At 39.4% G+C, this 14,160-nt stretch overlaps 1 protein-coding gene across 4 annotated transcripts in view; it reads right to left on the bottom strand.

Annotated features, from left to right (window-relative positions):
• Positions 1-1,740: 1,740 nt before the first annotated feature.
• HERC4 (HECT and RLD domain containing E3 ubiquitin protein ligase 4) overlaps positions 1,741-14,160 on the bottom strand; it is a 155,108-nt gene continuing 142,688 nt past the window's right edge. For all 4 annotated transcript variants that reach the window (XM_033209166.1, XM_033209168.1, XM_033209169.1 and 1 more), the window contains 3 exons: positions 12,422-12,605; positions 4,769-4,871; positions 1,741-2,962 (listed from right to left, as the gene is read on the bottom strand). In XM_033209166.1, the coding sequence (XP_033065057.1) occupies positions 2,754-2,962; positions 4,769-4,871; positions 12,422-12,605 (496 nt within the window). In that variant the 3' untranslated portion in view covers positions 1,741-2,753. The remainder of the gene's footprint in view (positions 2,963-4,768; positions 4,872-12,421; positions 12,606-14,160) is intronic.

Here is a 14,160-nt window from a genome sequence, read left to right as displayed (position 1 = left end):
TAGTCTCACCAGACCAGTACTTGAAAACACTGATGGTGCTGATCGTAGCAGGCGATGCATCACCACCAAGCATTTCAGAACTATTTCAACCATTTTAGGCTAGAGGCCTTGAGCAAGTAAAACGTGGGGAAAAGGCAGAGCAGGGCCTAAGAAGGATGTGACAACCTATGATAAAGGACCAGAAGTTTGGGATTCGAGAGAGAACAGGAAGTGGTGGGTAGTGAAAATCTATGTGATGCAAAGGCTGGGTTAACTGAAAATCTGTTGTTGGATGCCAGGTCTTTTTAAGTCCAAAGACTGCAGACCACATTTGGTGTCAACTTTCTGAGGCTGACCTGAGAACCTACTTATTTTGAGGGAGAAAGTACTCCTGAAGAGGCCAGCAGTGTCCCCCTTAAAATGTATGTGTAACTTGGTCAGGTGCTGTGGCTCACACCTGAAATCCCAGCACTCTGGGAGGCCTAGGCGGGCAGATCACCTGAGGTCAGGAGTTTGAGACCAGCCTGGCCAACATGGTGAAATCCCGCCACCATGTCCGGCTAATTTTTTGTATTTTTAGTAGAGACGGGGTTTCACCGTGTTAGCCAGGCTGGTCTCGAACTCCTAGACTCAAGCCATCTGCCCACCTCAGTCTTCAAGTGCCAAGTGTTGGGATTACAGGTGTGAGCCACCATGCCCAGCCTACATTCTGGTTTTTATTTCCTTTTAATTGAAAGGAATGTCTTGGTTCTGCTGTCTTATTCATCACCCTGAACAGTGGCTACTAGCTTGAATGACTAAGGAGAGCTACAAACACACTATATATTTGTACCTTACAAATAGATGTGCGGAGGCCAAATACTTCAGTATTTAGCCAACTCAATAAAGTCCCTACAATTTAGCAAATGATCTGTAGCTTTGCTGCTCTTATCTACAAAGCTCGGGACTTTTCTTGTTTTTTAAAAGTAAATGGCAATTTCAGAAATCTTCAATGGTATTTTAACTTTCTACCATGAATCTCCTTGGTGTTAATACACTGTATCATAGTCTAGAGTAACAGGGAGGAAGTGTCCCCAAATTAAGCTTTGTACAGTGTGCTCCTAGATGAGATGCTATTCTCTCGTTACAGTATTTGTTCATGGAACTGTTAATCCAAAGTGCCTGCTATTTCACAGATCGGCTTCATAATATACAAAGTTTACTACTATTGAGAAATAGCATCTGACATGTTTTTGATTCAAATAATTACTACCTCAAGGAGTGGACGAACAGGTAATATGGTATAATATCAGGTATGTGGAGACATTCTCATGGGGAAGAATGCCACTACTTTGAGGAAAAGTACCTTAGGTGAGAACACTGTTTCAGTGCTTCTATCTATAGAAGAGTTCTGTGGTTAGCCAATAGTTTTTTAAGCTGACCTACTGAAAAGTACAAGTCCACAACCCCTTATCCAACCCCTTGGGCTTATTTGCATTTTGGAATTATGAATTTTAAAGAATTTTTTAAAGCACCCAATAGGGGTCATAGTCTTATTTAGTGAATACCATAAATAGCTTCAAGAATTCAGATCAGGTTTTTCTGCAAAGTGAGAGATGACAATATTTTCAGTTTTTTTGGATTTTAGAATTACAGGTTAAGAGACTGTGGACCTCTATAAATTTGTATGGGAATAGAAACAAGCAATCTGAAATTTAAGAGACCTTCCCTGAGCCATCCCTCTTTGAAAAATTTTGACTCTTATATGAGAACCACTGAAAGTTTAAATATTAAAACAATAAATCTTTATTAAACAGTTTTCACGGCATTTTAAAATAAATTTAAAAAATAAATATTTGCATTCTAGCAGAAAGTCACATGTATTGCATCAACTCACTTTTACAATTTAATGGCATGAGATAACTAAGCATCAGCACCATAAAACCGTTAAGATTTGTTTCTTAAATTCAAGGAAATAGCTCTAAAGCCCTGCAGCATCAATACTTTTGAAAGCTATAACCCAGTGATTGGTGCTCATAGTAGCCAATGTTTCTTTCTATTACTGGCAACTGTGGAGACAGAGTTCTTCCAGTACTAAATAGTAATAAGTTCTCTGATCAACAATTCCCCATCTATCAGCATGTCATGTCAGGATTCACAAAAGAGAAAACTGCAGGTTATGTAGTATATTCCCTATTTGTGATTTAGGTTTGCACAAAGACACTTATTCTAGCAAAAAAGAAAAGATCGTGTTTCCACCATGCTACCTTTTTTTCTTTTTATAGAGTTTCAGAGTAAGATTTAAATCATAATTTTTAACCTCTAAAAGTCTGCTCAAGTTCAATTACAACCATAGAAACTGTACTGGTATCAGAACATAACTATTTTATTACAAAACTTAACATTATTTACAAAATGAAAAAATAATCAAATGACTATTGCAGGCCAAAGTTAAAGGTTTTTCACTCAATGATTGAAGAAAAATTAAGCAATATTTCCATGCACTCACACCAGATCATTTCTGAAATATGCAAACTCTTAAAACTCATGTTAGTAGAACTTTAATGTATTCACAATACTTGTTATGTTTATTGGAAGATTGTCAAAAAAATCCATGGTTCTGTACAATAATATTAACAGTTTGTTCATTTTCCTTTAATGTTTTGACTTCCATGAACACTCGTAGATTGAACATTCTGCAAGTAAGAATTATAATAGTACCTCTGTCACCTTGCTGAATTCATCACCACAAGAAAAACACAAATAGTTCAATGCTTTTGCACTAAACTGAATAGTTATATTAAACTGAAGCCTTCATTGTGATCAATAGCTTGGATCAGTTTAGAACGCAGAGTTTCTTTATCTGTATATTTTGGAAGATCCAGAAGATTAAAACAAGTATGGGAAACTGGGAGATATTCCTCACCACCTCCTGTTGACTGGATGACTAGTTTCAGACTCTTCATACCAAGAATAGGAATGCGATCACTACCTGTCAAAAATACTGCCAAGAAAGAAATCATTCAGTCAACTACTTCAAAACAAAAAGTAGCAAGTCATATTTTGTACAGTCACTACAGCAGAGCTTCACATTAATATCTGTTCTAATGTGTTTACTCCCTAATTTGTGGAAGACAAGTTTTTTGAGACACATTCTAATTGCTCATTCACACAATATTTTTTCTGACAAACCAAATACAAAATGCAGTTTTGATTATGATTTTTCTATTTGTTTCTTTCTGTTTTTTTTTTCTTTTAAATCAGAAATTTATAATGGGCAGCCAAAATTCAAATCATTTTTTTTTTTTTTTTTTTTGAGACGAGCCTTGCTCAGTTGCCTAGGCTGGAGTGCAGCCTCGACCGCCTGGGCTCCAGCAATCCTCTCACCTCGGCTTCTGGAGTAGCTGGGAGCATAGGCGCGTGTCATCAAGCCCAGGGCTAATTTTTGTAGAGATGAGGTTTTGCCATGTTGCCCAGGCTCAAATCACTCTTAAAGAGTAATGATTTCTCATCCTTATGACATACAGAAGAATTTGACCAAGATTCTCGGACAGATTGCTAAAACATTCTTGGCAACAGCAGGAGTATCAAAGGAAATGTCACTGATTTGGATACATAAATTCTGACAACTTTAAAAATAAGTCAAATTTCAATTAGAATACAGACTTTAACAGAAGAAAGATACTCGGGCATCAGTTATAAATGAGAGAACTAAAGCCTGAAAAAGCTTTATTTTATATAGAAATTGCCAAAGTTTTAGTCTTGAAGCAAAAAGAAAAAAAAAAATGAAGACCAAACAGAGAAAAGAGCAATACAGTTGGCCCTCCATATCTGTGAATTGTGTATCCATGGATTCAACCAACTGCAAATGGAAAATATTTTCAAAAAATGGCTGCTTGTGACTGTACTGAGTATGTCAACTTTTTTTCTTCACACTGGTCCCTCAACAATACAGTATAACAACTATTTACATAGCATTTACTTTGTATCAGGTATTAATACAGGTATATTCATGTGTCAACGATGAGGATATGTTCTGGGAAATGCATCATTAGGCGATTTCATTCATTGTGTAAACATCATATATTTACACAACCTAGACAGTACAGTCTACTACACACCTAGGTTACGTGATACAGTCCTACTGCTCCCAGGCTACAAACCTGTACAGCATGGTACTGTACTGATTTCTGTAGGTAACTGTAACATAACAGTAGGTATCTGTGTATGTAAATACAGAAAAGGTACAGTAGGTTATTATAAGGTATTATAATCTTAAGGGCCCACTATCATATATGTGGTCTCTAGTTCACTGAAAAGTCATTATGTGGCACATGACTGTAATCTAGAGATGATTGAAAGTATAAGGATGTGCATAGGTTATATGCAAATACTATGCCAATTTATATAAGAAACTTGAGCATCTATTGGATTTGGGTATCCTTGGCAGGGAGGTCTTGGAACCAATCCCCCAATGTATGCCAAAGGATGACTATACTCCAGAGATCTTTTTAGAAATCTAAAAGGAATTCTACAATCCTAGTTTATTGTAACCAGTTTATTGTAACTGTAACATAGCTATAGTTTGCTTTCATTTCCAAGTTAGCTTCTGTTTTACTTCATAGAATGAATCGATGCTATTTTGTAGGCAAACTGAATTTAGCTTTTGAAATAAGAAAATACATGTACTGAAGAGTGCAAATCAGTTCTTTTTCAAAAAAATTACTTGAAGATTAAAAACAGGACTTTGGAATAATACTATAATTAGATTCCAGTCTCATAAAGTATACAACTAATTAGAAATACTTACACAGAAACTGTTTCTTCTTTTCCAATGGTAATTCGTGAAATACTTCCCAAAAAATTTTTATCGTAGGATGTTCTGCCCAATATTCCCCTTTGTATTCTGTATTCTAAAAACAACATAATCTTTTATTAGTATGAAGGGACACGCTGGCTAATATATTAGCACATAAAGCTAACATGGTCCAGGAGTTTGAAACTCGTGCAATTCAATGGATTGCCCACTGTTTCCTGGACATTTACAATTTGAAGTTATTAGTTCCAGGAGAAAAAGAAATACGTAAGAATCACCAGAAATCTTTCCCAGCACTTCAAATAACATGATAGGATCATACTATCATCTTCAAAAGTAAAATAAAGAGAAACTAGAATTACTAAAATAATGTTGTAGGACCATTAAAAGTTTGACATGGAATTATCTGTGATAATCAGAAAATTTCCTTTTTCTGTATTCACGAAGTCAAACATTACAATTTATCTCTCCTTTTAAAAATATGGTACTAAGCGACACTAAAAATTTTCTGAGGTAGTTTACAAGATGGCCACCAGTGAGCACTGCCTCCTGGTATTCATGCCCGTGTGTAATAAGGACATTGTGAATATGAGGAATGTATGACTTCTGAGACTAAATCATAAAAACTCTATGGCTGGGCGCGGTGGCTCACGCCTGTAATCCCAGCGCTTTGGGAGATGGAGGCGGGCAGATCACAAGGTCAGGAGATCGAGACCATCCTGGCTAATACAGTGAAATCCCATCTCTACTAAAAATACAAAAAATTAGCCAGACGTGGCGGTCTGCGCCTGTTGTGCCAGCTGCTGGGGAGGCTGAGGCGGGACAATGGCATGAACCCAGGAGGCGGAGCTTCCAGTGAGCCGAGATCGCACCACTGCACTCCAGCCTGGGTGACACAGCAAGACTCCATCTCAAAAAAACAAACAAAAACAAAACAAACAAACAAAAACCTCTATGGCTTCAGCCCTTCTTCTGGATCACTCACTCTGGGGGGAAACAGTTGTCATTTTATGAGCATATTCAAACATCCCTATATGAAGAGAAGTACTCATGGTGCTATACTGAGGCCCCTGCCAACAGTCAGGTGAGTAAGCCACTTTGGAAATGAATCTCTATCCTTAACCATGCTTTTAGATGACTATAGCGCCAGCCAATATTCTGACTGCAACTTCATGAGGGAACCTTGAGCCCAAACTACTCAGCTAAGCCACTCCTGAATTCCTGACCCAGAGAAACTATAAAGCAACAAAGTTTCATTGTTATTTTGAAGCCAGTAAGTTTTGGGGTAATTTGAAGCCAGTAAGTTTTGGGGTAATATATCTCCCCTTTCAAAAATATTAGTACTGGCCAGGCGCGGTGGCTCACGCCTGTAATCCCAGCACTTTGGGAGGCCGAGGCAGGTGGATCACTTGAGGTCAGGAGTTCCAGACCAGCCTGGCCAACATGGTGAAACCCCACCTCTACTAAAAATACAAAAATTAGCTGGGCATGGTGGCACATGCCTGTAATCCCAGCTACTTGGGGGAGGCTGAGGCAGGAGAATTGCTTGAACCCGGGTGGCGGAGGTTGTAGTGAGCCGAGACTGTGCCACGGTACTCCAGCCTGGTCAACAAGAGTGAAATTCCATCCCCGCTGCTCCCCCCACCCCCCAAAAATATTAGTACTAAGAGAGAAGGTGGTAGGAAGCAGAGAGGAAATAGTTTATATTGTTAACTGTTCTTATCCAGCCACAATTGGCCTTAACTTTCAGTTCTTCAGATGCATCAGGTCCTTTGGACGTACTGTTTCCTCAGCCTATACCACTCAGACACATCCTTTCTTCTTTGGTCATCAGGCTAATTTTTACCCTTTTAGGGCTCAGATTAAATGCCATCTAATTCATTCATTGATTCATCCAACAAATACATAATGAGTTTTAGTCAATGTTTTTGGCCCTGGGAAAACCTCAGTGAACAGAATCCTCACTTACCTTGTGGAGCTTACCATCTAGTGAGAGGCGTTCCCAGATTCATCTAGCCTAGATTAGGTTCCTCCTTATGTACCACTCACTAAATTCTTTTTCATTGTATTCATCAAAGCTGTGTATTAAGCATTTAATTTCTAGCTCCCTTATTAGGGCAAAGACCATGTCTCTATCTTATTTCCTGCGCTCTCCTCAATTTCTTGCATAGTTTCAGTTGCACATTATCAGGCATACAGTAGAGGCTCAATAAATACTTGCTACTGGGCCTTTTGAATTTTGGACTCTCCTTATTTGTAGCCATGATTTATCTTAATCACTGAACTCTCAATAATTCAGATCTGCAAAATATTTGCTGTTAACTGCAAGCAAGTTTGAAGAAAACGGCTTTAATTCTAGCACTCAATTTATTAAACTGTGAGCATGTTAGTGGGGAAGGAAAAGAGGATGGCTAAAGTTTTTTTTTTTCTTTTAAATCTCTAAATGGTTTGGTAAAAATGTGCACACATGTCCTGGTTAAGAAAGAACATTTAAAGCTCCAAATCATAATCACTAAAATTGTAATGAATCAGATATACGACAGAAGAAATCAAAGTGTTTGTTATAAGTATAAATACACTATAATATATATACATATATTTGAGATGGAGTCTTGCTCTGTCACCAGGCTGGAGTACAGTGGTGCAATCTTGGCTCACTGCAACCTCCGCCTCCCAGGTTCAAGCGATTCTCCTGCCTCAGCCTCCTGAGTAGCTGGGATTACAGGTACGCACCACCACACCCAGCTAATTTTCATATTTTTAGTAGAGATGGGGGTTTCACTATGTTGGCCAGGATGGTCTCGATCTTCTGACCTCGTGATCCGCCTGCCTCAGCTTCCCAAAGTGCTGGGATTACAGGCGTGAGCCACCACGCCCGGCCGCTACAATATACTTTTTAAGATGTCCTGTTTTAACTGAATGAACACTTTGACATCAATGATCACTTCAGGCAAGGTTTCAAGTACTTACTGAGTGCTCTCCTAGGTGCTGGGAATACAGCAGTGAACAGAGGCAAAAATTCTGCTCTCACGGTACTTACATTGTGGTTGCGGGAAGGAGCAACCTAAGGAAAATTATGTCAGATCCAAAGAAGCAAAATAAAACAGCGACGGGAGACAGGATACATGTGCAGGAGAGGGGTTTGCAATTTTAGATCAGTTATCCAGGGAAGGCCTCTGAGAAGGTACAAACACGTAAAGGAAGCGAGAGCAAGAATCTTTTGGGATTATCAGGGGAAGAGAATTCCAGGCACATGGAAAAGGAAACAGAAACGCCCTAAGACTGGAACGTGCCTGGAGGGTTCTAGGCTCAGCAAGGAGGTTAATAAGGCTGAGGCAGAGTGAGAGCAACAATGACAGGAGATGAGGCAAGGAGGGACAAATTGTGTAGGATCTAAAGGGTGACGAGAAGCTGTCATATCATTTTCATTTTAAGGTGATTAGAGGTGGAGTCCATTTCCACTGGGGGACCCCTCAAAGTTAGTATCTACAGGCTTCTCTTGAGCAGATCAATTTACTACCACACAGGAACCTTCAGTCTCCTTCCTGAAGGATTTACACCCAGTTACTAGCTGTGTGGCATCCTCAGTTTTACTTGGTTTCCCAAATTGTAAAGCCTCTCTCCCAAGCTGTCTTTTGCTGGGTAAAAAAGGGGACATGAATGGTCCAATTATTCTTTAAAATGACTTTGAAGTAATTCTGTTGCCCTTAGTCCAACCCTCATCCCTGCCATTAAGGGTAACATGGTATACCAATTCTTGAGTCTTTCAGATTCTAGGATATACAATGAGTTGCCTCAGGCCAGGCGGACCATGAGGTCAGGAGTTCGAGACCAGCCTGGCCAATATGGTGACACCCTGTCTCTACTAAAAAAATAAAAAAATCAGCCGGGCATAGTGGCGTGCCTGTAGTTCCATACTTGGGAGGCTGAGGCAGAAGAATTGCTTGAACTTGGGAGGCGGATGTTACAGTGAGCCAAGATCACCCCACTGCACTCCAGCCTGGGCGACAGAGCAAGACTCCGTCTCAAAACAACAACAACAACAAAGAGTTGCCTCCTGACAATCCTGTCCCTCTGGAGGCTTAGAATTCAATTTTCCTCTGCTCTAAGTCACTCATCAATTTATGTCCTTACTTTCTGTCTTCCAAAACTACTACTTCTCTTGTTCATTGCATTTTTATTTTTTAGTTTTTGGTGTGTATATTACCATTTTTATTCCATTTCTGTCATTCTAGTGAGATTTTTGGGAGAGAGCAGACATGTTTATTCCATAATGTTTAATTAGAAGTCCTAATTATTCTTAAAATCTTATTCCTTAAATGACTACACAGTAAAACTGGCTATATTCTGGTGTGTATATAGTTCTGTAAGTTCTAAGCATAATATGCAGATTTGTGCAACCACTGCCACAATTAGGATACTCAACAGTCCCATCACTGTTATGCTTAGATGTCTCTTGTGCTACCTCCTCTGAAGTCACACCCTCCCACTCAACCCCTAGTCTCTGTTCACTATAATTTTTTGTCTTTTCAAGAATGTCACATAAATGGAACCATACAGTATGCAACCATTTGAAACTGGCTTCTTTCACTCAGCACAAAGCCTCAGATTCATACAGTTGTTGCATGTGTCAATAGTGCTTTTTTTTCTTTTTTGAGACAGGGTCTTGCTTTGTTGCCTACGTCACAGTGCAGTCAGGGCTCATTGCAGCCTCTACCTCCCGGGCTCAAGGGATCCTCCCACCTCAGCGCCCGGAGTAGCTGGGACTATGGGTGCACGCCACCATAAACGGCCAAATTTTTTATTTTTTGTAGAGACGGGGTTTCATCATGTTGTCCAGGCTGGTCTCAAACTCCTGGGCTAAAGAGATCTGCCTACCTCAGCCTCCCAAAGTGCCAGGATTAAAGGTGTGAGACACCACGAGCAGCTGTGCATTTCTTTTTAACACTTAGTAGTTATTCTGCTGAATAGGTATACTGTAGTAGGTTCACCCATTCACCCACTGAAAGACATCTAGGTTGTCTGCAGTTTTTTACTCATTTGCAAATAAAAAAAAAAGTATTTAAAAGTTAAGGTAAAACACACATACCATAAAGTTTACATCTTAACCATTTTAAGTGTACACTTCAGTAGCATTAACTACATTCACAAGGTTGTACCACCATCCATCTCCAGAATTCTTTTCATCTAGTAAAACTGAAACTCTGTCCCCTTTGTTTACAGATTTTTGTGTGAATATAATTTAATACCTGGGAGTAGGACTGCTAGGTCATATAGCAAATGTATGTTTAACTTTATAAGAAACCGCCACTGTTTCTAAAGTGACTCTACCATTTTGTATCCCCATCATGTACAAACGTTCATGATGCTTTGCACCTATTAAGGTGACTGACATAAAAAGTAGGTAAGTGCTAGCTCTACTTTTTTATGTTAGTCATCTTAATAGGTATACAGTATCTAATTATAAATGCATAAATCAGAGGATGGTACATTATAAAGACAGAAAATCAGCAGATTAACTTCGTATATATCTTCCTCAAAGCTGATCTAACCTTGCACTTTCTGTCACTCTGCCTCCCAGGTTCAAGTGATTCTTGTGTCTCAGCCTCCCAAGTAGCTGGTATTACAGGAGTGTGCCACCACACCTGGCTAATTTTTGTATTTTTAGTAGAGATGGGGTTTCACCATGATGGCCAGGCTGGTCTCCAACTTCTGGCCTCAAGTGATCTGCCTGCCTCAGCCTCCCAAATTGCTGGGATTACAGATGTGAGACACCATGCCTGGCTTAACTCAGCACTTTCTCTTTTTTCTTTTTGAGATGGAGTCTTGCTCTGTTGACCAGGCTGGAGTGCAGTGGCGTGATCTTGGCTCACTGCAACCTCTGCTTCCCAGGTTCAAGCGATTCTCCTGCCTCAGCCTCCCGAGTAGTTGGGACTACAGGCGTGCAACACTATGCCCAAATTTTTGTATATTTAGTAGAGATGGGGTTTCACTATGTTGGTTGGCCAGGATGGTCTCGATCTCTTGACCTCGTGATCTGCCCACCTCAGCCTCCCAAAGTGCTGACATTACAGGCATGAGCCACCGCACCTGGCTAGCACTTTCTATTAAATGTTTATCAGAATCAATATTTGATAATTACTCTGCTAAAAAATGTAACACTGAGACTAATCAGAAAAAAAGGAAACAAAGATTTTTTTTTTTTTTTTTTTGAGATGGAGTCTCGCTCTGTGGCCCAGGCTGGAGTGCTGGGACTACAGGCGCCCGCCACCTCGCCTGGCTAGTTTTTTGTATTTTTTTAGTAGAGACGGGGTTTCACCATGTTCGCCAGGATGGTCTCGATCTCCTGACCTTGTGATCCGCCCGTCTCGGCCTCCCAAAGTGCTGGGATTACAGGCTTGAGCCACTGCGCCCGGCCGAAACAAAGATTTTTAAACATCACAACTGCATTTCATAATGGTTTTCCTAGGACTGAGGCAGAATGAAAACCCATTCAGTTTTGGCTAGGGCTTTTCGTTTTTTCGGAGAGTGCAGTGGCGTGATCTTGGCTCACTGCAACCTCCGCCTCCCAGGTTGAAGCAATTCTCCTGCCTCAGCCTCCCAAGTAGCTGGGATTACAGGTGTGTGTCACCACACCTGGCTAATTTTTGTATTTTTAGTAGAGACAGGGTTTCAACATGTTGGCAAGTCTGGCCTGGAACTCCTGATCTCAGGTGATCCACCCACCTCAGTCTCCCAACGTGTTGGAATTACAGGTGTGAGCCACCATGCCCGGCTTGGTTAGGGCTTCTATCCAGCTGTGTCACAGATGACATTTTTCTTTCTTGAGACAGACAGGCTCCTGCTCTGTCATCCAGGCTCGAGTGCAGTGGTATAATCATGGCTCACTGCAGCCTCAACCATCCGGGATCAAGAGATTCTCCCACCCCAGCCTCCCACAGGTAGGACCACAGGTGTCTGCTACCACATCTGGCTAATTTGTAAAATTATTTTTATCTATTTTTATTTACTTACCTTTCTTTTTTTTTTCTTTTTGAGACAGAGCCTTGCTCTGTTGCCCAGGCTGGAGTAGAGTGGCACAATCTCAGTTCACTGTAACCTCCGCCTCCCAGGTTCAAGAGATTCTCAAAAGTAGCTGGGGTTACAGGCACATGCCACCACGCCCAGCTAATTTTTGTATTTTTAGTAGAGACAGGGTTTCACCATGTTGGCCAGGCGGGTCTTGAACTCCTGACCTCAGGTGATCCACCCACCTTGGCCTCCCAAAGTCCTGGGGTTACAGATGTAAGCCACCGCGCCTGGCCTAAGTTATTTTTAGAGATGAGGTCTCGCTATGTTCCCCAGGCTGCTGTTGAACTCCTGGCCTCAAGTGATCCTCCCGCCTAAGCGCCCCAAAGTGCTGGGATTATAGGTGAGAGCCACTGTGCCTGGCCAGATGAGTTTTCTATATCAATACCACCAATTATAGTAGTGTCTAATTCATATACAGTTCAAAAATCCATTCATTGTGGGCCAAGAAGGGTAGAGTGCTTTCCTGTAAAATGGTAGTAATAAAGTGTATAAAATAAAAAATAATACATAAAAAGGCAAGATTTCCACATATAAGCCTTTCCATTTATACAATATCAGAGATTAGTTTTCCCCTACCTTTTCCAGTTCCTTCCAATCATAATTTGTATTTCCAATGACCATTGCTTGTAGTTCATTAGGCTGAAAGAGCAGAAGGACTTTTCCTCCACAGACCTTATGAAAGCCCGCATGAAAAGCATCAAATAAGGAAGCCACTGATTTATTGAATATGTAATCCACATAAGCATCAACAAACTCTTGTCTAGAAATGAAAAAGCACACATGTACAGATTATAAAAATCATTTATGAAGAATCCATAATGTAGTCATTAAAACTTCAAGTGCTCCTACAATTTCTGCTACATATCTACGAAACTGAGAATGTATGAGTAGGGTTCAAACAGGACAAAACCAAAGTCATTATGGAAAAAGCTATTATTCTTTCCATATAAAAATCAGCTATATCCATGAGGCATTCAGTTATTCTTAGGCTACTCCTATTGGAAAAAATGTCATTTCCTAATGGGCACAATACTGTGAATGGCTATGAAAATAATTTTAAAACATTTACAAGTTATTGAGAATTTATATATATCAAGTCACATGCATCCCTAAAAGGAATGATCTGTTACAAACAATAGGTGACGAAAAAATAAGAGCTTTGGGATTCAGATCATTTGACAAACTATAGCCTTCTTTTCCTTGGGTTCCAAGGAATCTGAACAACATTTACTTTAACAAATGACTGAGAAAGGATACTAAGCATTCTTTTCGGATAATCATTAAAGAGTACAAGTGTAGTTTCTTTTCAAATGTACATGTGAATACATACACAATCACTTCTGATTCTCTTCTAACTCTTATGATACAAAAGGAAACTGTAAAGAAAAAAAGGAAGCCCCTTTAACCCCTGAATTTGAACCACAATCTTATTCAATTTGTTTTGTTTTGCTAGCCACAACATTTTATGATGCTATCTGGTCAAACAAATAATGAGAATGGGAACTAGAAGATTTCACTATTTTGTATCTTCGTCTTCCAAGTAATAAAGGATGATTCTGCAATAGGAATAATGGTAAACTGCCTTTCAAAACCGAATTTTCTTTTAAAACAAGGATATCTAGAAGGACCTAAAATTTTTTCACATCATTTTAAAAACAGCTTTATTTTTATCAAAGTAAGACATATCAAGAGTTTTAAACATCAAATAGTAACAATCCTAATAGCCAACATTTACTGAGCACTACATGTGCTAGGTCTTATTCTAAGTATCTTAAAATATTGTCTCATCTAGTCCTCAAAATCATCCCATGAAATAGGTACAATTTGTCATTCCATTTAACAGAGAAGGACACTGAAGCAATGAGACATCAACTAATTTATTTAAAGTTATAAAGCTTCTAAGCAGCAGAATTAGGATTATAATCCTTTGGACCAACTCCCTGGCAACAGCCATTATTAAAGAATTGTAACAAAATAGAAGAGAATAAAGAAACTCTCTGTCCAACACTTCTCTGCCAGAAATTCCCACTATTCAAAGGCAACTATTTGTTAATTCTTTTTGCTATTCCTTCTGATATTTATATTCAAGCTTCTAACAACAGAGTTCTACTGTTATTCCTTAAATTTCAATTTGGTGGTTTGGATTTATCTTTAATGTAATTGTCCCATTCACTTTCTACTCCCCTACACATCTATTGTATTTATATAACAATTTTTGGTTCAATATTTGTTAACATTTCTATATTATTCACAGTTAAGCTGTATTCTATGGTTACCCTTTTTCCCTTAAAAAGAACTTCTATTTTCCTTAGTTT

This window comes from Trachypithecus francoisi, unplaced genomic scaffold (assembly GCF_009764315.1).
Source record: "Trachypithecus francoisi isolate TF-2019V2 unplaced genomic scaffold, Tfra_2.0 Lachesis_group9, whole genome shotgun sequence".
NCBI classification, from domain to species: Eukaryota; Metazoa; Chordata; class Mammalia; order Primates; family Cercopithecidae; genus Trachypithecus; species Trachypithecus francoisi.
Note: the sequence above shows the minus strand (reverse complement) of the source record. Positions and strands in the feature narration are given on the sequence as shown.